The 26,233-nt window shown below is 41.8% G+C and overlaps 1 protein-coding gene across 1 annotated transcript in view; it reads left to right on the forward strand.

Annotated features, from left to right (window-relative positions):
* Positions 1-1,788: 1,788 nt before the first annotated feature.
* The window catches only part of ARHGAP10 (Rho GTPase activating protein 10), a 284,652-nt gene continuing 260,207 nt past the window's right edge, over positions 1,789-26,233 (forward strand). The window contains exon 1 of the mRNA XM_069493709.1: positions 1,789-2,146. Within this exon, the coding sequence (XP_069349810.1) occupies positions 1,993-2,146 (154 nt within the window). The 5' untranslated portion in view covers positions 1,789-1,992. The remainder of the gene's footprint in view (positions 2,147-26,233) is intronic.

Consider the following 26,233-nt stretch of genomic DNA (forward strand, 5'->3'; position numbering starts at 1 on the left):
TCATGTTATAGCGTGTGTCGGTACTTCATGCCTTTTCATTATAGATTAATATACCCTTGTTTGGATACACACATTTTTGTTTATCCATTCAACAACTAATGAACATTTCAGTTGATTACACTTTTTGGATATTATGAGTAACGCTGCTATGAACACCTGTGTACTTGTATTTGTGTGGACATGTTTTCATTTCTCTTGGGTATATACCCAAGACTAGAGTTGCTGGGTCATCTGGTACCTCTATGTTTTAACACTTTGAGGAAGTGTCAGCAGCCCCTTTTTATGAGGAAAGGTTTAGGTTTTGTCCAGGGCATTGAGCGCTGGTCAGTGTTCAGCTGTTTTGCAAGGCCCTCACTGTTTGCTACAACCCTTCTATGGTTGAGTGTCTTTCTTCCCCTTATTTGCCTCTTTTATTCTCTTTTCTGTGGACTCCAGGCCCCTACTGATTTTAGCAGGAACTGAAGCTTTCAACTCCTAAAAGTTATTTGTAAAACGTTTTGAACTCTCTGGAGGATGGACATTAAAGTAATAATGTTTATCTGTGGGTTCAGCAGTCATGCTGCTGTTTTGTAACAGAAGAGCTTACTGAGTAGGAGGCTTATTTAACTTGTTCCTGAGGGTGACACTCCTACAGCATGCTGCCCAAACAGATTCTTAATTACCCTGCTCAGTCTGAAGGTCTTAAAGAGTTCCTTTGAAGTTTCTTGGTAACATTATCATCATTAGTAGGCTTATATATGGAAACATACATTGTGTTTGTAGATGTATGCGGAGTCCTAGTGTGTGCCTGGCGCATATTAATAATTGTTTAATAAATTGTTAGTTGGCATTATGAAACATTCTAATGAACTATTAGTGGTTTCTTTTAGGTATACATTTCAATAATTTAAAATGTCAACTTCTTAGGGGACACATTTGAGTTCTGTTTCATGACACACGGAATAGAAAGCTTTTCGGGTACAGTGACATAAATCCTCATTTGATCTCTCACTCTCACCCGGTGTAACCCACACATACTTTGTTTTCCGTGGTTATTTTTAAAGCAATACAGATCATCTCTACTAACTCAAGCAAATTTAATCCGCTGAACACAACAGAAACAACTTTTCTGCGGTTTAACCACACTCTCCCTTCCCCTAACTCGTTCAGTGTGGATATGCAGTCAGGCGACATAGGAGCTGCTGGGCCACCAAGAAAATGCTTTTGCCGTTGTAAACCTTTCCATCTCAGGTGTAGATTTACACGCATCTCACTTCTTTAAGTGGGCGAACAGGAATAAGGAAAAAGAGAGCCAGGAACACGAGTCTGTTCACAGCTCCGGGTCGGTCCCGGGTAACTGAGATCAATGAGTCAGTCATTTCCTCCGGCACTGCAGACCGCCTAGAGTTAAGCCGTGCGGCTGCGGGGACGAATAACTGCTATCACGACGCTCCTTCCCGGTCCCGCTGGGGTTCCTTGCATAGGGGAGCCGCTGCGAGTCACCCTGGGACCCGGAGCCGAGGCAGGCGGAGGGCGCAGGAGAGCAGCGGCGCGGAATTCCATGCCGAGGAAGCCTCGGAAGGAAGAGGAGGGGCCGGTGCGCGTGGGGAAGAGAAGGAAGACGCGGCCGGGGAAGGGAGGGGAAGAGAAGGGAGGAAGGAGGAAGGCGGAGGAAAAAGAAGGGGGCGAGCTGGGGAGCGCGGGGCGGGCCCGGGAGGCGGCCGGGGCGGGGCGGCCTCCCGCCCCGGGGAGTGTCTGCGGCGCGGGCCGGGGCGGGGCGCGGAGGCTTCGGCGGGGGCTGCCGGGATTGGGCGCCGCGGCTCTCGCTCGCCCGGGCGGCTGCTCCTCGGTGCGGCCAGGCTCGGCTGGGCATGTCCGCCCCCCGATCGCCGCGCGCCCCGCACTGCTAGCTCCTCCCGGGCTTCCTGCCCGCGCCGCACCTGGCTGCGGCCTCGCAGCCCCGCTCGGGCAGCAGCGCGCGGCTGTGATCGCCGCGCGGGGACCGCTGCCGTCATGGGGCTGCAGCCGCTGGAGTTCAGCGACTGCTACCTCGACAGCCCTTGGTTCCGGGAGAGGATCCGCGCCCACGAAGCGGAACTCGAGAGGACCAACAAGTTCATCAAAGAGCTCATCAAGGACGGGAAGAACCTCATCGCTGCGACCAAAAGTAAGCGGGGACCTGGGCGCGGACGGGCTGCAGCGTGGCGAGGCCGGGGGGAGCCTCTCCCGGCGGGAGACGGATGGTCTCGTGCTGGAAGGACAGGAGCTTCGTTCTGGAAGGCGAGATCGCTTGGAAGGCGGGAGGCCCCGGGGTCATTCCTCTCCCGTTCCTCCCCGGCTCCCAGGCAGCCGGGGGCGAGTCCCCGTTCCTGCCTCTGGCTCCCTGCGGCGTTGGGAGTGAGGCGCGCGCGTGGGAGCGGGCTGCGGGAGCCCCGCCTGGCCCGGCCGAACACCCCTCGGTGCCTGCCTTCTCCGCGGGACCAACCCTCGGCTCTCCCCGCCCGGGCTCAGGTTTTATTGCTGCCTAAAGCTGCTCACAGTCTCATCAACACTGAGAAATCAGTTTGACTAGTTTTGTCTGGTGACCTCTCAAAAGAGTTTTCCTGGGGGTTCTTTGTAATCCTGCTGGCTGTTGAATTTTTCAGGAGTCCCTTAAGCTGCACCTTTTCCGTCTCATTTTCTTATCTTCTTCGACTGTCTCGTCCCAGGTCCTTCATTGTGCCAAACCAGAAAGTCCACCTGGCTTTGTGCTGCTTTCTGCACATTCCTTCCCCCCTTCTGTGCTGAGGAGGGTTCAAAGATTGGGGTTTGAAAGAGTGAGCGGACAGCCTGCCCTCTGGCCCCGGCGGGCACTCTCTGCAAATAGGGAGTTCCACCCTGGTCAAGCTTGATGCCTTCCTCCCCTGATCTTCTGTGTTTTGAAAAACTTGGAAGAAAGCAGGAGATACTGGAGAGATAAGTGTACTTAGTGTAGCTGAGAAGAAGAGTCTTTCTAGCAGAGAGTGGGCTGAAATTCACGCAGAAACATTGAGTTAGCGATGCTGCTGGGAATGGGGCGGAGTTAGCTCCAGTGAGGAGCTGGGCAGCCTGACCACCTCTGGGACCTGTAGCCCCTTCTGAGGATGGCTGCCAGGGCCTTCTTTCCCCCTTAAAAAGACCCGCCCATACAGCACACAGGGACGTGGGCGGTATCCAGCTGTGTGGGTCTGTGTTGCTAGGACCTTTGTAACATATCTAGTTTCCTAATTCTGTATTTCCCAGCCTTAGGAATCTGTCTCATGTACACTTGTTTGTACATACCACCTCTGGGAAAAATCTCCCATCTCACACCCCCCCTTCCCTGTTTTGCATTAAGAAAGATTAAAACATACTGAACATACTGTTTCAGGCACCCCGCATGGTGTCTGGCACAGTAAGTATTCCTTTAATGAATGAGTTGAATGAATACATTTCAATGGGAAGAATTTAGCGAGCCATCCCTGTAATTTTGGAAGCAAGTCATTCAACTTCTCTCGGTGATCTCCAAGGTTCCTTTTGGTTCTGTGACCTCTTTTGGCGTTGCAAAATCAAGATCAGGACTCACTTTGGGACATGTGCTAAGTGGGCTTATTTGGTTGATGGCTCTCCAGTCCCTTGGCATCGGGTATATGTGTTAGGTGGGAAGTAGGGAGGGCTGTAAATATGTAGGGGGTGAGTATAGAAGGAGGTGAGGGGTGCGGAGTAAACCGGAGAGTAAGGATTTTTCTGTAGGTCCCTGTTAACCAGTGTTACTGATTGGGAGAGTGTACACCTTCTCTCTCACTGGCTGTAGTAGCAGCTCCCTCTGGAGCTAGGGAGATATGGAGAGAGGCAGAGGGCACAGCTAGCTTGGCCACTGGTAGAAAGCTATTTCTGTGACAGCATATTAGCTTTCCTGCCAGCAGGACGCATGCCTCGTATTCCAGCAGCAGCTACTGCATCTGGGGGGCCAGCTGCCTTCCTCCCCAGATTGTAAACTTTCTTGAATTCGTGAATTGGTATTTTACTCCTTTTGATTCTTGTCCTTCTGCATAAGAAACATGATTTGTAATCATGCTTAAGAGAGCAACCGGAAAGTATCTTTTTTTTCCTCCTTATGTCCTCTAATTTAAATCCTTTCCCAGAAGATGACAGAAACACAGCTTTAGCTCAGATGCTTTTGGCCAATTAGGAACACTCTAGCTTTCCCCCACTTGCTCCATAAGGTTTACTTTTAGTTCCTATCAAAGAGCCCTGGACTTAAGTCAGGGGACCTGAGTTTAAATTTTCTTCACTGTTATGGCCTGGCTATATGACAATTGAACAGGTCTTATAATTCTTTTGTGTTCAGTTTCCCCTGCCCTACTTCTTAAGGGAATTAGTAAGGTTCTGCAGCTTTGGAAAATGGCTTGCTGAAGTCATTTGAAACTGTAGCCTAGGTCAGTCGTTCACCTTACCAGTTGAGCCTTTCTATAACATGGGAGTCAAAAGAGTTATGGAAGGACATTAGGTGGAGGATCTACAGAAAGAAAGTTAACTAGGTCGGATTGTTTGTATTTCCAGATGTTTCACACTTTGTTTTGCCAAAATGGCCTTCTGTGCATTTTCAGAATTATGTGTTTAGGTGATTTCTGTTTTTAATTGCCCTGTAAGATGTCTCCTGCATGCACTAAATACTTGTTGGACTTATGTAATTTTGATATCTTGATGCTTTGAAATCTTCCATAAATATTTTAAAAGGCTGGAGGCCTATAGGACCTGAAGGCTTAACTGCTGAGTTCAATTGTATGGCAATCAGCAAATGTTTAGCACGTACAGTTTGTTAAATATTGGAATTAGACACAAAGAAGAAAGAAGATAGAGTCCCTTGCTCTTGAGTTTATTGTTCTGTAGTTGAGGAACACTTTTGAACTCCTTTCTGCACAGTGCTAAATTCTTGGAGAAACAAAGGATACACAGACATACATGTTAAAAGGTTATAAATTCAGTGACAAGTATCTGAACTTTCCAGAAACAAGAGTTTGTATGTTAGAGCGGAGAAGGTTTGCTGGAAGTTTTGGAACTCACCGGTGTTTTAAGTAAGGAATCGAATCTTGTGGGATTGGAACAGCTGAGAAGAAACAAGAACACCTGCAGTGTTTGGGCAGCGTGAAGAGACCAGTTTGGCTGGAATGGAATGGAGATCCCCTTTCAGGCAGTAGACTGGGATGAATGGAAGGTCAGTTTCAGATTATGGAGGGCCATAAAAGCAAGGTTAGGAATGTGGACTTTATCCTGAGGAGAATTATTGAAGGTTTTTCAGCAGAAGCCTGACCTAATGGGAAAGAGATAGTTTAGAGACAGTATTGCACATTTTTGTGTAGGGTGAGTTTGGAGATAGCAGCGGGGGTGGGGAGGAGTTGACTATGTGGTGGATTTGGAGATCATTCACTCAATTCAATGGGTTCTTTGTTCAAATGGCTTTTGTAGTTTTCTCTTTTCACTCCTTTCCTTTCCTAGAATAACTAGTGCCCTCTTTCAATGCAACTTAAACATTTGTAAGCCGTTTATATGGTGTCTGTGTAGCTTCAGGTGCTTATGATTCATACAAACATATAGCATATTTGCCAGAAACAGCAATAAGCCATATATGCTTTTCCCATGAAGTTTACATTAAGACAATATATCCAGTTCTACAGTGAAATGTTTTTTTTTTTTTTTTTTTCAGAGACAAGTTTTCACTCTGTCACCTAGGCTAGAATGCAGTGGTACAGTCATAGCACACTGCAACCTCAAACTCCTGGGCTCAAACAATCCTCCTGAGTAGCTGGGACTACAGGTGTGCATCACCATGCTCGGCTAATTTTTGAATTTTTTGGTAGAGATGGGGTCTTGTTATGTTGCCTACGCTGGTCTCAAACTCCTGGCCTCAAGTGATCCTTCTCCCTTGGCTTCCCAAAGTGCTGGGATTACAGGTGTGAGCCATGGCACCCAACTGGGAAATATTTTTTAAACAGTCATTAGTTATTAAGCACTTATGTAGTCATATAAAATGCTTTTTAGTAAATTAGATTGTCTAGCATTGTGTGTTTGGGGAGTGGGGAGGGTTAGTGAAGCTGGAGTGGCCCTCATAAGTGAGCCAGCTCTTATTACAGACACGGAAAAGGATGTAAGGGACCTTGTTAGTGGCAGAGCCAGGACTAGAATTTGCGTTTTCTAAGACTTGGTCTTGGTATTTCTTTTAGGCCTTGGTATTTTAATGACTTTTGCTTTGTTTCTCTCGGAAAAATGTAAAAGTTCCCTTTTTCAGTCTTTACTGTTTCAGAAAAATGTTCTTTTGGGGAAATTTCTTAAGTTGCCATTACATTAAAGGTACTGAGATTTGGAAGACTTAAATGAATTTCACTACTTTGTAAACTTGAGCCTCAGTTTCCTTTTTTGTAAAATGAGACTGATGCAGAAAGCCTGGAGGATTAAATAAAATGCTGTGAAAGTGTTTTGAAGCACAAATGTAAAATGGTTGTGTAGACACTTTGATTGATTCAGCCAACATTCCTTTTCTATTTCTGACAATCCAGATTTTGTTCAGGTGTCTGTCTCTTTTTCCAAATGACTCAGGGGAAGGCAATTAGGGATAATTCTGATGAGCTTAATTCAGTATTCTCAGTCCCAGCTACCCAATAAAATTACCTGGGACAACTGTATAAAAGATGTATGGCCAGAATTGAGACTTGCTAAACTCTAACTCAGTTATGGTAAACCCATTTTCTGGGCTGGTAATTGTTTTAAGGATGAGGATGTATCCCCTAGTTCTGGCCAGTGAGACATGACAGGGAGTCTGCTGGAGACTTTGGGAAAAGGTTTCCTTTTGTCATAGAAGAAGACTCAAAAAAAGATGGTTCTCTACTCTTCTGTATTGCCTGGTTGTGATGCTGGGAACTGCTGCCTGCCATCTTGGACCCAGGAGTGGAGCCAGCCCGAGGGCAAGTAGAGTAGAGAGCTAACTGAGTCTGGGTTTTTCATGCCATTGCGGGAGCCATGGATCGTTCTATGCTGGAAGCCCACGTCTGGACATCTTGTTAAATGACATAAGCCAGTTTGAGTTGGGTTTTCTGCCACTTAACACCCTAATTTTGATGGAGTGGTATAATTATAAATTTTGTGCTGATGCTCCCATTAAGTGGAATTTAGAGAGGTATAGAAAATAAAATGTTATTTAAAAAAGTTAATAAGTTACGAATATAATTTTTCCCTGGATGGAAAAGAATAGTCATGTGTATTCCTTGCCCCAAAGAAATTACTATAGACCCCCTCTAATTGGGAGCATCACCTGGAGTAAGTCAAACTCTCACTTGTGGTTTTATTATGGGGGGCTGGTCTGTGAATATAGACTAGCTATCAATATAATTACAGTCAGCTGAGCTAGATGGGGACCTAGACAGGCTTTAAAAGCTTTCGTCACTGCAGGTGGTCCTAATCTCCATTTAGCGTGGCCCTTAGAGCCCACCACCAGCTGGGCCGTATTTATTTAGATGGTTTTAGTGGTCAGTCAGTGATCTGATGTTCTCGGTGTCTGACGCATTGCTTCTTTCCTCCCATCTACTGGGGTTCTTCTGACCGCTTCCTTTTTTGCTGAGGTTTTTGTTTTGTTTTTTTGAGGGACCAGAGAGCATCATAGACTTTTGGAAGAGGAAGACAGAGAAGAGGAGATTTTTGCGTTTAATCTTTTTTTTTTTTTTTTTTGAGACAGAGTCTCACTCTATTGCCTGGGCTAGAGTGCCGTGGCATCAGCCTAGCTCACAGTAACCCCAAACTCCTGGACTCAAACAATCCTACTGCCTCAGCCTCCTGAGTAGCTGAGACTACAGGCATGTGCCACCATGCTTAGCCAATTTTTTCTATATATTTTTTAGTGGTCCAGCTAATTTTCTTTCTGTTTTTAGTAGAGATGGGGTCTCGCTCTTGCTCAGGCTGGTCTCTAACTCCTGAACTCAAACGATCCACCAGCCTCGGCCTCACAGAGTGCTAAGATTACAGGCGTGAGCCATCATGCCCAGCCCCTGTGTTTAATCTTCAAGATAGCTGGTAAGAGAATATTGTATAGAAGATTAAGAGCATAAACTGAGGTGCTAGCCTGTCTGGGTCCATATCCAAGCTTAACCACCTGTTAACAGTGGATCCTTGCTCAAGCTGCTTAGCTTTTCTGCGTCTATGTTCTTCTCTGTAAAATGGAGATTATAATACTACCTACTATATTGGGTTACTAGTTGGACTAAATGGTTAGTTAATGCATGCAAAGTGTTTAGAATAAGCACTCAAAGATTAATAATTATGACATCTGAATTGCAGGTATATGTTCTAATATGAAGGGCCTGTTCTTGCCTGCAAATGGCTTCTCTGGTCCCTAGACAAGTCATCTAACCTTTTAGTTTTTAGTAATCTTTATACTCCCTAATAGTCTATTTGTCCACATCACTATTACCAGTAACTTAAGAAAATAGACAAAATTGTCAAATTCTGGAAAGGCTTTCAGAATTTGAATGTAGTTGGGGATGTTGGAAAATTTTGAAAATAAGTTGGCAACACAAAGCTCAGTGGTATCTTGGGAAAATATTTTCTAGAATTTGTTTCTGATTTACAAAGATTTGAAGGTGAGGTAGGAGGTGTCGCTAAGGCTGTTGTAAATCTACTAAGCAATCTACAGCTGAGGTTCAACAGGCCTCTCATCCGGGGCAGACAAGGAAGAGTTGGTGAGGAGAGAGTTCTGCTCAAGGTACTGACGTGACAACATCAATGACTGGAGCCTTCAGATGCTTAAAATTACAGCGATACTTTTTGAGCACATTAACTCTAGCGTTTAACATGCTGGAAAGCTCTAACAACTGGACGGTTCTTGTATTTGCTGTGATAAATTCACAATGAGAAAAAGAAGACGGCCAGAGACATCCCTAAGAGGGATTTTCCTAAGAGCCGTTTGTAATCCTATTCTCTGCAAAAGAATCCTCCAAGTCCCCAGGACAAATTCCCAAAGAAGCTGTTTTGAATTCTGTGACCCCAGTAGCTGTTTATGACCTTACAGTTTGTTTTTGTTTTGCATCAAAAGAGAGGCAAGAATTATGAAGGTTATAAAAATATTGTGTAGTCTGCTAGTTTATTATAAACCATGCTCTAAGTGATTGCTGACTGTATGTGGCAGTGAATAGGTAAACTGCTTACCTTTATTAACCACAGTTAATAAAAATATGTCACCTTTTGTCACTTCTATAAAGCTAGAAATGTAACTATTAAGACACTGTTTTATGGGATTCAGTGTTGTCTAATATTGCCTTTTACTTTCTACATTTTGCTTAAAGAAAACTTGTCTGGTTAAGTTGGCTTTATTTTGGGATTTGTAGGCGAGTGTTTAGAAATTTGTAGATTATAATTCTGATTAAGAGTGTCTTGGATGTTTTCCTAGGTTGCTTTTAGTGGAATTACATTTCAGAGACAAATAGGCAATTATAAAATACATTCAAAAAATGTTTTGTTATTTAAAATGCATATAATTTAATTCTAATAATAGCTAACTTTTATTAAGCATTTAGTGTTTGCTTTAGTTTGTGCTAAATTCAGCATAGGCATTATATAATGTTCAGAATTACTTAATGAGGTGTGTTATTTGCCACGTTTTATAAATTAGGAAACTGATTCGAGAGAGATTGATAGCTTGTCCAAATCACACAATTTGTCACAGGTGGAGCTGGAATGTGAACTCAGGTTTGTCTAATTCTAAAACCCTTAACCACAATAGTAAGCTGTTCCTGTGAAGAGGTATAACTGTGGTCTTCTGCTGGGTAAGTGGTGATAAATCTTGGTTATCTGGAATGTGTGCACATTTGACGATCTAGTTTGGAGAATATTTTTTTTTAGCTCAGTACAATGACCATGATTTAAAATTTTTTGAATTTTAAGGTCCCGTGGGATCATTATGGTCATTAAAACTGATTACTAATTTGTATTTTAAGTAAGTGTAGACATTCAGAGGTTGGGTTGTTCTAGGATTCATTAAGAGACACCTCCACCTCTCCCCTTCTTTCAGTAGGGTAACTTTGAACTTACTGTTTTAGTACTAGGCTGTCTTTCCTTTAAAAAGTTGGAGATACTTTAGAAATATAAAATGATACAAAGAGCTTCATAATAAACATTCATGTAGTTGCCTCCCAGCTTAAGGGAAGCTTCTGTATGTCTCTCCCCGTCTTTCTCCCCAAGGGGCGGCAACTATCTCAAATCTGGTGTGTGTTATGCTCCGGCATTTTGATACAGCTGTACACGTCCCTAAATATATAACATGGTTTGCATGTTTTCAGACTTTATATGATGGTTTCATATTACACTTTGTCCCCTCTCAACATTGTATTTGTGGGATTCATCCATGTGGCTACATGTAGTTGTATTTCATTTAGTTCAACCTCTTTTTCCTACAAGTGGCATTTAAAAAGACTTTGTTAATTTATGTTTCGTGATGATGTACCTTATATCCATGCATTTTTTTCTTTAAAATTTTTTCAAGTGCCTTCATTTTGAGTTATCCACGCATTTTTTTGACGGCGAAACAATATATTTAGATAATGTTCATTATGACAGTATTCTTGTAAGTAATTTTAGAAACTTTGGAACACTAGCTTTGAAAATAGTCTGCAATTAATGAATCCACGAATCTTGAAGACATTTAATAAATTTTCTTGGTATTTTATGTTATCAGCTCACTGTGGATAATCACAGGAAGCCAGAAACGTCTCGGGACTAAGAAATAACTTGTCTGAGTCAGAAACAAAAATCTTTAGATCCTTTTTGCGTCATTGAAATGAGAATTCCAGTATTAGGCTGTAAAGAGAGAAATGATGTTTGTGTTCATAAGCACAGTGACATGAAGAATTCTGGTAACTGTCAAGCTTGTCAGATGAACATGACTTTTAGGCAGGGATTGGGTGGTATCTTGCGGTAAGCCTCAAAGCAAACAGGAACCACGGTCTGTTTCCCTTGTCCTAATACAGGACCATAATTGATAGACTTGCTAAGGGGATGCTTCAGTATTAGGAAGGCCTTGACATCCTTCTCTTTAAACAAACAAACACACACTGAAAAACCCCTGACACTCTACATTCTAGAGGCAGGAATCTCTTTAAACCCTGATACGGGCTGGAATGACACGCCAGGTTGCTGTCACTGGTAGGTCTGGCTCCCTGGTCCAACTAGAATTTCCTCTTTGTGTTTCCTGAGGAAGATGTTAATCTGGTGCCACTTAATATTTCAAAGGTGAGTGTGATTTCTCCTTCCTTGTTGACTTGTTCACCCACAGGCACTTTCTGCCCTTGGCATTACTGTCTGGTAGCCGGTCACGATGAGGTATGTGGCTGGAGGAACTCAATTTGGCCACAGCAACGTCACCTTGGGTCTGAATACAGGATGTTTAATGGTCTCTCAAAAAATGAATGCTTTTTTCTCTGCCTGTAAAACTGACTTCACCACTAATTAGCTGTGAGACCGTGGGCAAGTTACTTAAGCCCTCAGTGGCTAAGTTTTTCTTTATTACTAAAATGGCCATAGTAAGAATTATGCCTCACTGGGTGGTTTATTTAATCCTCACATTACATATTAAAAGATCTTAGAACTCTGTCTGGCCATGGTGGATGCTTACTATTATTAAAAAGAACTCTATTCTGACTTCCTTTGGTTGAACCTGAGCACAGTTGTGGTTTTACCAGTGGTGACAGTAAAAGTAGTTTGTGTGTCCACATGTTCGTTCTTCTTTCAAGCTAACAATATTTTGAAACACAGTGCTGGATACAGGCCTCTCATTAAATAGGAGAAACCATCTGTAATGGGGTGTTGAAATCTAACATATTACTGAAGACCTTTGCTTGAAAGTTCTGGGGACAAAGCCAGAAGTACCAGGGAGTGGAGTGTCATTGACATGTCATTACATTTAGTCAGGAATCTTACAGATAGCACTTCTGTCACTCTGACAGGTAGTTTTGTTTTTATTGAAATGCAAGTCAAAGGCAGCACATGAAAGATAATAAAGGCCATTGTCTTTGAAGTCAGGTTTACTTATTGTGTGACCTTGGGTAAGTTGTTTAACTTGTCTGTGCCTTGATTTCCTCCTCTGTAAAATGTGGATAGTAGTTAAATGTCTAAAATGTTGCTAAGATTGAATTATTTATTTTTAAAGTATCTATAAAAGTACCTGAACTATAGTGTACCCTCTGTGGGTTTCCTAGGTATAGGGGAAAAAAAAACAAACAAAAAACTCTGTGCACAGTCATCACTGTAATAACCTTATTTATGTCAGTGGGAAAGAGGTATCATCCCAAGTTACTGAACTCCAGATATTGTGGGCTAATTGCTAGTTTTACAGTGAAAAGAGACCTTGTATATCTGTGCAGAAGTTAGAGTTCTAGTGCAGCAGACATCAGGTTAATTTAAAAAGCAATTTAATTCCCATTGTTGAATAAGTATGGGATGCTATGGCCATAGTTATCAGGACTACCTAGTTTGGAGGTTTAAAGAAGACTTCAAGGAAGTAGTATTCATATTAATAATTAATATTAAGGTGATATTTAATTAAGCTTAATATTAATTAAGCAGAGACTAAAAGGAGGGGTGGTAGGAGCTTTCGATGCTGAAAGTGGGGAAGAAGAAGAATTTTCCAAGTACAGAGGAAAAAATGCATCTGAGAGGCCTGGAGGTCAGAGAGAGCATGTCCTGTGGCTGAAGAAATGGAGCTCAGGTGGGTTGGGGAGCTTTCCTGGAGTGGGAAGAGTGGTGCTCCGGGATCAAGGGCAAGGTCGGGAAGGGCTTTGTAAAGCCGGATTAAAGACTTCATTCCAAGGAGAGTGGGAAGTGAATGAAAAGTTTTGAGCAGCAGAGTGGCATGGTCTGAATTGCATTTTAGGAAGCTTTCTCAGGCCGCGGTTGTGGGCGTGGATTGGAGGAAAGCAGGACCGGAGGCTGGGAGGTCGGTCATCGAGGCCAGACTTGGTGGCAGAAGAGGAGTCAGGACATGAGGCTGCGGCCTTTGGGAGTAGCGGGGTGAATGGGAACCAGGGTGGGGGCTGACGTGCTGCCTCAAGTCCTGGCTAGGGCAGGCGAGTGCTATTCACTGCGGTGGTCCAGCTAGAGCAGCAGCATTTGTGGGAGAGAGGATGAGTCTTTGGTTTTGGTTGTTGAGGCTGGGGTACTTCTGAACTGTCCAGTGGACATGTTCGGTACTTTGTTTCTTTTATGGGTATGTATTTCAGGAACACAGTAGAGCTAGAGCTAAAGATTCTGGAGACACGGATAGGCAGGAAACGATGGCACGCAACTGAATATCGAGCCTACTCAGGGAGAGTAGAGTGAGAAGGCAGGTGGTTCAGGGCAAATCCTGAGGCACAACAGCTTCATTCCAAGGCCAAAGAAGAACTTGAGGGAGGAGATTTGAGAAGCAGTAGCCATTGAGAGAGAGAGAGAGAGAGAAAGACATGGAAAACCAGGACAGGGTCTCAGAAGCCAAGGAGAATGAGTGTTTCAGAAAGTAGGATGGAGTAGACAAGGTCATTTCCAGAGAGTATCACTGCCCAAGTGACACTGCATTAGCAAGACAAAGTCATAGGTAACAGTGGGTAAAGTAGTTTAAGTGAAGTGGGAGCCTGATGGCAGAGGCCTGAGAAGGGAGTGCAGAGAAAATAAATGAACATGTGGTACAGATAGCTTTGCCAAGTTATTTGGTCAGTGAGAGAGAAAGAGATTGAGGATTTAGGGAATATCCCAGAACACAAAGTGCTTCTCAATATAGAGGATGGGATTCAGATCCCAGGCCAAAAGGAAGGCACACCCTTCATCTATTTCACAACAGAAGGGATGGAAATGAAGTGAATCTGCCCAGGAAAATTTGTAGATTTGTGGCAGGACATTGAAGAAATTATCAACTGACGGATTTATTTTTTTCTGTGAGATAGATGGCAAGATAGTTTTCAGTAATTCTATTTTCATCTCTCCCACACCACATTCTTTTTCCGATTAATAAATAATACGTGACTTGGAGGAGCGTGTTTCCTCATAGTCCATTTGAACTGGATGGGATGGAGTATAGAGTTTATTTTTATTTTATTTTATTTTTTGAGACAGGATCTCGCTCTGTCACCCAGGCTGGATGGAGAACAGTGGTGTGATCACAGCTCACTGTAACCTTGAACCCCTCAAGCCATCCTCCTGCCTCAGCCTTCCAGGTAGCTGGGACTACAGGTGTGAGCCACTACATCTACCTGGAGTATAGATTTTAAACTGAGAAGAGGTAATGCTAGAAGGGAAGAAAAAGTAGGAGTAAAATATCTGGATAAACCATCCTCATGACACCAAGAAATGCCTCTATTTCAGACTTTATTCTGCTATATTTAAAAAAAACCTAAAAATCCTTAATTTGTTTTTTTACAGTATTAAATGAAAACATCTTTTTCTTTTTCACTGAAAGACTCTGCTGATTTTCTGCTTTATCTCACTGGAATCATGCTGGTTTTTCTTTGGATGTCTACAGAGAAGAAAATGCCTCTGGTAACATCTGGAAAATTCTAGAACTTCCAAGCTTCTGCCTTTGTGTCCAAGAGGAGGAACAGAACCTGTAAGAGTTAAAATGGAATAATCATCTGTGATCTAAAAGCATCTTTTCTCCCTCTTTTTTTGTAACCACTTACAAACTAAGTACTTTTTTGTAATTAGTTTAATAGGTAACTACTTAGTTTCTAACTAGTTTAAGAAACAACTCTGAAGATGACAGAAGTGATTTCAAAAGCCGACTCTCGCTGTTAAAGTGCAGTGGTATGCAAACAGCCCGTTTCTCCCCTGAGGTCTGGATGCCCTGACTGGCCCGAGGTAGGCACACAGCCATGTCTTCAGCTATGTGGAGTATGGAGACTTTCAAATGCTTCCGAGGGAGGACTTTAGGGCAGAAGGTCACTGCTTGTGTCCTGTTTTTGTGGAAAGTGTGTGGGAAGGATAGGGTTTAGAATTTGATCTTTTTTTTTTCCTTTTTCAAATTTTTGGCATAAAACATACTGTGTATACTCTTATTCATTTCTGTCAGTTCCAAGAGAGAGAAACCCAACTAAAACTGGAAGCAAAAAAGGGAATTTGGGGTCATGTGAGTGAAGACTGAGGAATGGGACTTGCTTTAGATAGCCCTGAATCCAAGGATTCAGATGGTGTCATCGGGTCTCTGTCATCGGCAGCCTTTCCCTTAGTTGGCTTCATTCTCAGATTGGCACGCTTTCCTTGGTGCCTAGAGTTTAAGGCTCACACCTTTATTTTTCTATTTTTTATTTTTCCTGCATCATAGAATGTCAAGCAAAAGGCTTACATCTATCTTATTGCTCTGCGAAGTCCAGAGAATAGTGACCCCTTTTCCCTAGAGCAATAGGTTCTCAAATGGGCGGTTTTGACCCCAGGAGACAGTTTTGGTTGTTACAACAGGGAAATGCTATGGCACCTGGTGGGTAGAGGCCAGTGGTGCTGCTAAACATCCTACAACCCATAGGACAGCCCCTACAACAAAGATCCAGCTCTAAATCTTAATAGTGCTGAAGTCGGAAAACTCTTCCTTAGAGATAGGGAGACCATATAGCCTAAACTCAGACACTGTAGAGAATATTATGCCAGGTGCACTTGCCGCGACAATCCCAGTTCATGATGGAATTGTTGCAAGTGTACCTGGCCCTGAAGATGCCCTACATAAAAGGCCCTGTCAGCCCTGAATCACTTGCCTAGCACAGACCAATCACTGAGACATAGTGGATGGTGTCCTTTTGGCCAGCCCGAATCAGATGCCTACCACTGGGGTGAAGAAGTGGGCAGCAAGTGATCGATTGTCTGCTGAGACAGGACACCATGGCTCGCACAAAGGGATGTGTAGAAACTGAAAAAGAAGCAGCTGATGTCCTGTACAAAGCTTCAGTTATGCAAAATAAATAAGATCTGGAGATCTACTGTATAGCATAGGGCATATGATTAACAACATTGTATACTTAAAAATTTCCTAAGAGGGTAGATCTTGCATTAAGTGTTCTTGGCACAAAAGGAAAACAAAACAAAAACAAAAACCAAAGGGGGTGGAAGGAGACTTTTGGAGGGGATATGGCATTGATAGTGATAGTTTCACAGGGGTATACTTATCTCTAAACATCAAGTTGTCTATGTTAAACACACAAAAATCTGTAGGTATCTGGGGCGGGGGGGAAACCCTGATGTCCAATACACAAGAGAACTTGCACTTTTGGTAGTCACTTTGTTAGACCTGTTTTGATCTGGGTCTAGGGACTGCATGTGGCAAACAAATGAGGCCTTTGTGAAAATAGTCAAAATAAGTATGACTTCTGTTTTTCCCTGTTGGTTGGTTGATTTTAACCAGAATAGAGGGGTGGGAGAATTGAAATGAGCGAGAGGGTGAAAGTGAAGACTCTGTCCTGTGTAGCTTGCCTGGATACAAGATCAAGGTGGTTGTTACGAGGCATCTATGACTTACAATGTGAACCACTGAAGTATGGATCATTGTGGAACAAACTTAGATTAAAATGCTTAATATTTATAACATTTTAGCTTGGTATTGGCCAAGAAAATATTTTAAAAATAGCAACTTACTGGCTGAATTTAAATTTCTGACACTGAGAGTGCTCCTGTTTATTTTTGGAGAAACAAAGTATTGCTCAGAAAAACTGATCTTTATGAATGTAATTCATCCAGCAGAGTGATTTGAGTAATTTTACATTCTTTTTCCCTCTAAGCAAAGAAAATTTTTCTTGAATGAAAATAGAACATGTTTTTTCTAATTTTATATATTCTTGATTTAATTTTAAATCTGAGATCAATTGAGAATTCTGTAAGCATCTAGAAAAGTTGTCTAAACTTTCTTCTGAAATTATATGATAGTCTCTGGAAATATTTTCCTTCTTTCCATTTTATTGTATAGGCTGGATGTTACCTAAAGGAAGGATTTGAAAGTAAGTAGCTAACTGTTTGCATTATTTTCTTTCCATTGCTGGTCTAGGGGAATCGAGATGGTTAAATATTACATAAATGCTGAAATCTTTTAGAATTGACTTCTGTGTCTTAATTGATATTATTTAAAAGGCTTGAATGGCTATGCAAAGTAACCTGTTGATGAACAGTCATACATCCAAAAACAGGATGTATCACTTAACCACAGCTAACAGTTTTTTGTTTGCTGTAAGATGGTTGAGTGCCTCTTGGCAGTGGCTACCTGAGTGTGGCAGGACTGATTTATCTTGACAATCACAGAACAAAAAGATTTTAAAAAGTGCCTCTTTGTCCAGAAGACAAAGAGGCGACTTTTAAAGACCTTCGAATTTTGTGACTTTGAAGTTTTCATTCCAGAAGCTTTAAAGCTGAAAGTGTGGTTCTGACTGAGTCAGCACATTTCCTCAGTGTAACGTATGCAGTGAGAACAAAATGGGAAGGAGGGGACGGCGAGTTGGTAGCTTGCTGGAAGCCGGCGCCACAGTGAGCATTTGGCCTTTGGAAGGTGTTCGAGGGCCACTGTAGAATGAAGGGTGTTGATTTTCTTCCAGATTTGGTGACAGTTTAACAAATGCATACCAAAACTTAAGAGTTTATATGAGGAAGAAAAGTTAGAATAGAATGGAATTAATATGTATTCAGCTTTGTGATCATACTTTGTGCAGGTGTATGTGCATAACCTAATCATAGTTTAGGTATAACTAAACTATGTTTATTGAAGAGGGATTGGTGATGATCTCTTTAAAGAGAATAGCCATCTCCCAACCTATTTTTGTTTTTTTGTGTGAATATTCATTTTTATATGTTGGATTTGTTTAAATGAAGGTACATACAGAATACCTTCAACTTAAAACAATAATGAGTAGGTTACTATTGTCTTAGAGGTGTTAGATTTTAATTGGTCTGATGATTTACTTATAAGTTTAGATATTGTTAAACATTATTTGAGATGTACTAAAACAAACTTGTAAGTTTATTGGAACTAATGATAATAATGGTGGTGGCTGTTGTAGTCGTAGATAATTGGTTTTTTTGCTTTCTTTGAACACTTACTGTGTTTCAGGGACCGTGCTAAGTGTTTTACATGGATTAGTGTTTATTAGAACAATTCTATGCATAGCTACTCTTATAATAAATGCCATATTGCTACTTAGGAACCTGGGTTTAGAGAAGTTAAGATACTTGCCCCAAATTACTCACCTAAAAAAGCTGAGACTCCAAGTTGCATAATCTCTGAAGCCTTTAGTTTTCTAGAAGAGCATACATTATTGCCATTGATACAGTATTTCACAAACTGGATTTGGGGTATTATCTTGTGGAAAGACACAGGGTTATAATGTCTGCAAAGTTTGCTTTTAGGTAATTTAAAAATTTTCCACAAAGTGATTGAAACTTCCTTTAAACTATTAAAAGTCATAGGAAAGGAAGTCAATTTCAGATGATCTGGAATAATGGCTATACTATTCTATTAGCATTACAAAAAAAATAAAAAGAGATTGCTGCTGTTTGCTTTTTCACCAAAGCAGAATTTAAAAAGTAATGTTTTTGTTAATAATCTAAAGGGCACACAGGTCTGATTTGTACTCACAGCTCGATATTATTGCCATATTTGGCCTAATGGTGTATCGCTGATGGCCAAAGGCTGGTATTGTTTATCCTCTTAAAGGAAAATGTTTTTCTTTGTTTTGTGGAATATCCTTTACTATTAGTGCTGATCTGGATCCTTGATTAAATTTGCTGCTTGTCTCACCCTCCCAAACTGCATTGCCAGTCTTCACAAATAATAGCCATTCATTTTCTTTTTAGATGTTTTTTCATTCCCTTTGGTGATGGTATTCCGAATGTATTTATCCTGAAATAAAATTTCTCCTGGTTCACCTGTGAGAAACCTGCTATCCAGATGGTTAAAGAACTTTGTCCGAAGTCATGTGGCAGAGTCATAGACAACATCGATGAAGATACTGTAGTCAATTTAAAAACATTTCAGAGTTTACCCAATAAATGCTGAATGTAGTGAATCTCAATTCTAGCACATAGAAAGCTAATTAAAGTCTTGGTTTTCTGACTCCTGCTGGAGATCTGTAAAGGATGTCCAAACCTCTCACTCTAACGATGACTAAACATGCTCCCAGCAGCCAACTGCTCTGTCCAAAGCTATCTGCTTTGTCCTATCCATTGATTCATGGAGCTCATTTTTAGTGCTGAGTTTCTACTGAAGCCAATCTTCTTATCCGTTTGTTTGCAATATTAATGAATAAGTAAATGAGAAAATGATATTTTAAAGGACGATTATTTTCCTTTTGAAAAACTATCTTCAAAATGCTCACATCATATTCATGTATGTTGAGAATTTACGTCAGGATGAGGGTGAGAAAGTATTGAGGCCCAACCACTAAATAATTCATGTGAGTGAGACTCCTCTTAATGCTTAAAGTGAACTAGAGAACTTAATGAATTGAACAAAGATGATGTGACATTATTTCGTAGTTTGGGGCTTCCATTCCTTTGTTACTTGTAGTTCTAGGAAAGACCTAATGTTGAGTTGATGAAACTTCAGAACATGAAGACAGGCTTAGGAGGAGTGGAGGCACAGTTGGGACAGTGTTCAGATACTTCTCAGGGCCCCAAACTGCCTCCAGCTGGAAAGAAAAGCTCAGCTGTGGTTGTCAGCAGTTTAATTCTTTTGGTTGAATTTCTGTTGTCATTCTTTAATGATTGCTTATGTTCAATATGCTGAAAGTTATATACAGATTTATCTTTAGTCTTTCACCATACAGAGAGAATGTAGGTGAATTTTCACTATTATACATGAGTAAAGGTAGGTATATAGTGTTAAATTTGTTTCACATAAAGAAAAATAACAGGAAAAAGACAAAAATGACTTTGCTACACAGTGAAGTCGTACATTCTTTTGTTAGAATTATACTAGATTAAGTCCCTGAAGATACGTTAAAATCCTTTCAAAATGACAGCTTTTAAAAAATTCACAATGATAGAATAAAAACAAACATATTTATTGAAGCAAAACCAAAGCTGTAATATTTGAAGTACTTGTTATTTTAAGAAGAACAAAATGTCATTTTGTTCTTATTAAAATTTTTACTTAATAAATTCATTTTTACCTATTAAATTTTTTTCTTACATAACTGGTTCTTGTGATAAACTCAGTCTGGATGATCTGTGTTGACGGCATCTCTTCCCATTTAATTTCTCCTAGAAAGGAATTCCATTCTATTTGACTCTTTGTAAGCAGGAAGGGATCCTAGCCATAAGAATATCATCAGCACCATGTTATCAAGAAGAAAGAAAGAAGCTCTTTTTGAAAACACTAATAACATCATTGGCTTTTTCTTTGCCCAGCTGCTTGAAGTGTTTTATGGAGTAGCTTTATTTTTGCTCTTAAAAACACAGTAAAATTGATACTGCCTCTTGTCCTCCTCCTACCCTGATACAGTATAGGTGATACTTTTATGTTTGGTTCTTTTAGAAGCTGGACCATCACGAAAGGGGGTGGTGTGTGTGCGCGTATGCATTGTGAGTCAGCCTGTTTGCTGTGTATTTTGTCCTTGGTTTATTTTGCATTATTTATCTCACTTCTGTGTTGAGGAGCCATCGGCAATGACTGGCTGCACGTAGCGGAACAGCCAGATGACAGACCTGGACCCAACTGGTGATTTTTTTTTTTTTTTTTTTTTTCTCACATAATAAGTCATTATTGGGAGGCGCCGGCTGGTTGTCAAGACTGAAGATTCTAAAAATTTCTTGGCTTCCTCATGGTTGCAAGATGGCCTAGTTCTTCCACCCACTCTCTAGGAGGGAGGAGAGGAGGAGGAAGAAAGGAAAGGTCTGTATCCACAGTGTTCCCAGGACTCTCCAATAGACTTCTCCTGATATCTCATTGGCCACAGTTTTCATTCTCTGTAGCTGCAAGCAAGTCTGGGACAGAGCTGTTTGTGGTCCAGCTGTTGTTGTAGAGGAAGGCAAGGGAAGAAAAGGATGAGCATGGCTGTTGAATGAGCCAATTTCTGGATCTGCCAAAAGCAGTTAAAGATTCTACAGGTGAGGATCTTAATAGTGTTTCTCCATTTAACATTAGTTTATCCACAGGTCTTTATTGAGCACTATTAATGTGAACTGTCCAGTAGTCCCCCCTTATCTGAGGTTTCAGTTACCTACGGTCTGAAAATATTAAATGGAAAATTCCAGAAGTAACTCATGGGTTTTAAATTGTGTGCCATTCTGAGTAGTGTGATGAAATGTCACGCCATCTTGCTCCATCCCACCTGGAATGCAAATCATCCCTTTGTCCAATGTAGTCACAATATACAGTTTGTATGTATAGGGAAAAAACACAGCATATGTAAGGCTCAATGTTATCTGTAACTGCAGGCATCCGCTGGGGGTGTTAGAACATATCCCCCATGGAAAAGGCAGGACTACTGTACTGTTCCTGGCCTTAAGGAGTTTAGAGGGAGACATGCAAAGGTGTGATGTATTGCCTTATTAGAATTTGCAGTCTAGTTCTGGAAATACAAAACACAAAAGTTCTGTGTAATTCAGTGTTTTGTTTTCTTACTAGATTATGAGAAGGGGGCATTCACGGATACCTGGTATAATGAAAAAGGCTTTCCTTGGGCCGGGGGCAGGGGTGGGGTGGGGCGGTGGGGCTTGGTTTAGGCTGGGTGGCAGTGCAGTTGCAGAGGGCGGTGGGAGAAGACAGAAGTAATGAGTGATGCCAAATGGAAAGCAGGATATAGCGGCTTCTTTAGATTTGCTGAAAAATCTAAATCAAAGCTAATAATGTTTTCAGTTTGGCAGATGAGGAGAAAATTAGAGACCAGACCAGGAAGTCACTGGGGACATAGGGCCAGTCTAGTTTAGAGTAGAAGGCTTTGTGGCCCCACTGGTCTTCCTGGTCTTTGCTGCTGTGTCCATCACCCGATTTCCCTTTACCAGCCTTCCGTCTGCTGTAGCACCGACAGCTTCTGTCTGTCCACAGCTCTGCTTCCCCCAGACTTTGGCTTACTCTTGGGTCTCTACTCTGAGTGTCCTCTCAGCCTCACCTCCTGCTGCTATGCACCTCCCCACTTCCCTACTCTTCAGTTGAGTTCCTAAGAGAATCTGGTTGGCCCAGTTAATTACCATTGTCCTTGTTTTGGAAGCAGTGGTTAGGTCTGGCCCATCCTGGTCATTGGCCACTCTGCCTATAGGCTGCTCTGGGATCTGGTGCCTGTCCCTGGCCAGTCAGCTGTAACCTATGATACAAAACAGGTTTGCCCAAGACTGCCACCTCTCCAGAGCCAGAAGGAAGAGGGTTGGGCTGATTGAGGAGCAGGCACAGTGCAAATACAAGCCTAGTATGTGTGCTATGGCTTCCTTTGCATGCCCCTGTAGGTTTTATAAATGTTTCTGTATCAAAGGTGAACCATTTTTCACTTCACTCTATAAAGAATCTGGTGCAATTATGTTTGTATAAACCTTTGCCTAATACTTTTTTTTGGTATGCATTTTAATTAATTTTCTGACAGTTTTATGGAGATAAAATTCACTCACTGCACAATTCACCCATTTAAAGTGTACAATTCAATGGTGTTTAGTGTATTCACAGATAAGCACAGCCATCACAATAGTCAATTTTAGAACATTTTCATCACCCCAAAAAGAAACCCTGCACCGCTTGGCTAATACTTTTTGATGCTGATATTGTGTAACAGTAATAATAGGTCCATGCTCAGTGGTTCGCTCAGGGAGGCCATTCTGACCACACTGTTTAAATGTGCGTTCCTTCCCGCTCTTTATCCCTCTTGTCTGCCTGTTTTTCACTTTAGCACTGAGCACCTAACATGTGGTGTATTCTTTATGTATCTATTTTAATTATCGTTTTTCTCAGAATGGAAGCTTTATGGAGGCAGGGGTTTTGGTCTTAGAATGTCTGGCACCTGGTGGGTACTAAGATATTTGCTGAACGAATGAATTATTAATCGGTTAAACTTCCACCTACCAGTGTTGTGCTGAGAACTCTGTACATTGTCTCATGGAAGAACTGTCATCTCCAGTTTACTCATATAGAGACCGAGCCTCGGAGGTGGAATAACTTGTCCAGAGTAGGTAACCGGCAGAGTGAATTCATGAATCAAAGTGGAGCACGTTGCTGTCCACTAAAAATAGAATGCAAGCCGCATAATTTAAAATTTGCTAATAACCTCAATTAAAAGAAACAGGTGAGGAGGCTGAGGCAGGAGGATCCCTTGAGGCCAGGAGTTTGAGGCTGTAGTGCCCAGTGATCGCGTCTGGGAGTAGTCACTGTGCCAGGCTGGGCAGCAGAGTGAGATCTTTTAAAACAAACAAAAAACAAAAAACGGGTGAAATTCATTTTAATATTTTACTTAAGCCACTATATCCAAACTATTACCATTTTAACATGTAGTCAATATAAAAATGATTTTTATTTTTTTAGACAGAATCTTGCTTTGTTGCCTGGGCTAGAGTACCATTGACGTCAGCCTAGCTCACAACAACCTCAAACTCCTGGGCTCAAGCGATCCTCAAGCATCAACCTCACTAGTAGCTGGGACTACAGGCACGCCACCATGCCTGGCTAATTTTTTCTATTTTTGGTAGAGATAGGGTCTAACTCTTGCTCAGGCTGGTCTCGAACTCCTGAGCTCAAGCAATCCTCCAGCCTCGGCTTCCCAGAGTGCTAGGATTGCAGGCATGAGCCACTTCGCCTGGCCAATGTAAAAATGGAGATAATTTAATTCTTTTTTTTTTGGAAATGGAATCTTTGGACTTCACTGTGTATTTTATACTTAGGGTCTCTCTCCATTCAGACCAGCCACATTTCAGGTGCTCACTGGCCCTGTGTGAGCCCAGATCTAACTTTAAATCCCATGGTCTTGCATCTGTGCCTTGCTGCTTCTCCGTATTCAAGCTGTCTACCCTTCCAGTTTGGGAGGATAATATGCAGTATCTACACCTGACATTTGCAGAGGCTGACCGTTTACAAAAGGCTTAGTTTGCATGCTTAGCTCATTAGATTTTCACAATAACTCCAGGAGGTAAGTGTGTCAGGTTACCATACCTGTCCAGTTAGCATAGAAATTTTACAGATGACAATATCGAGATGTGAGAGCTTAACTAGCTTGCCCAAATTTGCAAGGTTTGGACTTGGCAGGGTCAGGAGTTGAGTCCACATCACTCTGTATGCCCATTCTGGACAGAGCAGCAAATACGGGGTTTGGGAGTGCCGCTGGGAAGGGGCCATTCTTTTCTTAGGCTTGGGGTGGTCCTCCAACTTAAAGGGTTTGTCTGTCTGTCTCCCAAGTCCCTACCTGGGCTTTGAGGGACCTGCTGTGTTGAAGATGCCCAGAGCTGCTTCGTTGCTGATTTCAGGTTTAACCCCTATCGTTGTCCCCTCTTGTTTTGAACACTGTCCCTCATTCCTTACTCTTATTTGTGTCTTATTTCTTCTTTCAGACTGGGTTCCTTTTAAGACTATATTTCTCCAAACTCTCCCCTGGAAGTTCCCTGTGCCTTTCATGAAAAATAACTTAAAAAAAAAAAAAAAAAAAAGGACAATGTAAGATGGAGATACTGACTTGTTGACTATCTGAGTGCCGTTTAATTAGGAATCACAGAACTAGGTGAAGAAAAGACTTTCTCATTTGTGGCTGGTTTCCCTAAGTTCCGGTTGAAGGGGGATTGTATTAGTGGCCTCTGGGAGCCATAGGAAAGCCCTGCTGTCCCATGGAGGGTGGGTGGGGTTTTCAAAGCTGACAGGTGGTGGCTCTTGGGTGGGTGCCTGCCTGCCAGGTTTGCGGAAACTATGAAATTAAGGACCCTTGACTGAGAACTGGAAGAGACCTGGTTATAGGTAACAATTTCCAAGAAGTAGTTTATTTTATAAGTTAGGGTTAAGTTCTTTAAGAGTTAAATTTGTTCAAAATTGTTTTAGATATTTTCTAAAATTGTTTAAGGGTTTTCCCCCTTTTCATAGTAATTTTTTTTTTTTTTTTTTTTTTACTGACCCAAAGTTAGTAAATGTTTTAATGGTAATTTCTTTACTGACCACAAGTCAGACCACAAGTGTTTTGTATTTGTATGTGGCTTCTTTGGTACTTTTTGGGTGGGTTGTGACATCAGCATTCAATTCAAACCATGTGTATCTGCAACAGTATTTTAGTGGTTCCTCTTTGATTGAAAACTCGGTGTTTGGATTTATTCCTGCCCCTTCTCCATAGGAGAGGTGGTCTTTCATGAATGGGAGGAATGCTTTTGTTGGGGAGTTAGCAATTATGTCAGGCTTTTAAATTTATTCTCTATAAAACGTAATTGCCTGGAATTCTGTAACCGAATAACAGCAAGCAATATGAATTGGGGAATCTGTCCATTTAGAATATGTAGGCTAGTTTACCGCGCATAGTACTGGACTCTTAAGATTTTGTGCTGATTGGTGCTAAGCAAGTTTTAAGGTGATTTTTAAGAAGGCTTTCCTAGGACAAAAGGAGGAGGAAACTTAAATGAGTTGAATTAAATGAGTAGCCACTTGCTTTGGCCTTTCTGTAGCAGTTAGACCAGCAGCAACAGCATCTTTTCTTGTTCATTCTCTTGATTCTAGTTTTCATGCTTACATCCAAATCAGAAACTGCCAGATTCTCTGCCGTTAGAAGTCATGCCTTTTGAAATCCAAGTATGCTACCAATTAATGTTACCATCTTCTAACTGGTTATACTCTTTAGCACTGGCAGATCTTACGAGAATTAGTTGAAGCAGATACGGAATGGTAGCCTGGTATGGGTGTAGGAAAAGGAAAAGGAAAGTTAATTGGGTAGGTGAAATAACAAAAAAGATTAATTATTTCTATTGCTTTTTTTTTGAAGTTGGGTCTTGCTCTGGTGCCCAGGCTGGAGTGCAGTGTCACAGTCATAGCTCACTGTAATCTCGAACTCTTGGGCTAAAGCGATCCTCCTACCTCAGCTTCCTGAGTAGCTGGGACTACAGGCATGTGCCACCACACCGGGCTAATTTTCTTATTTTTTGTAGAGACAAAGTCATGCTATGTTTCCCAGGCTGGTCTTGAACTCTTGGGGCTCAAGCGATCTTCTTGCCTTGGCCCTCCAAAGTGCTGGGATTACGAGCGTGAGCCACTGTGTCTGGCCTGCCATGGCACTGGCTTTTGAGAAAAGGTGACAGCAAGGAGACAGGAGCAGGCTTGAATCTGTCCCTTCGATTT

This window comes from Eulemur rufifrons, chromosome 18, assembly GCF_041146395.1.
Source record: "Eulemur rufifrons isolate Redbay chromosome 18, OSU_ERuf_1, whole genome shotgun sequence".
Classification (NCBI taxonomy): domain Eukaryota; kingdom Metazoa; phylum Chordata; class Mammalia; order Primates; family Lemuridae; genus Eulemur; species Eulemur rufifrons.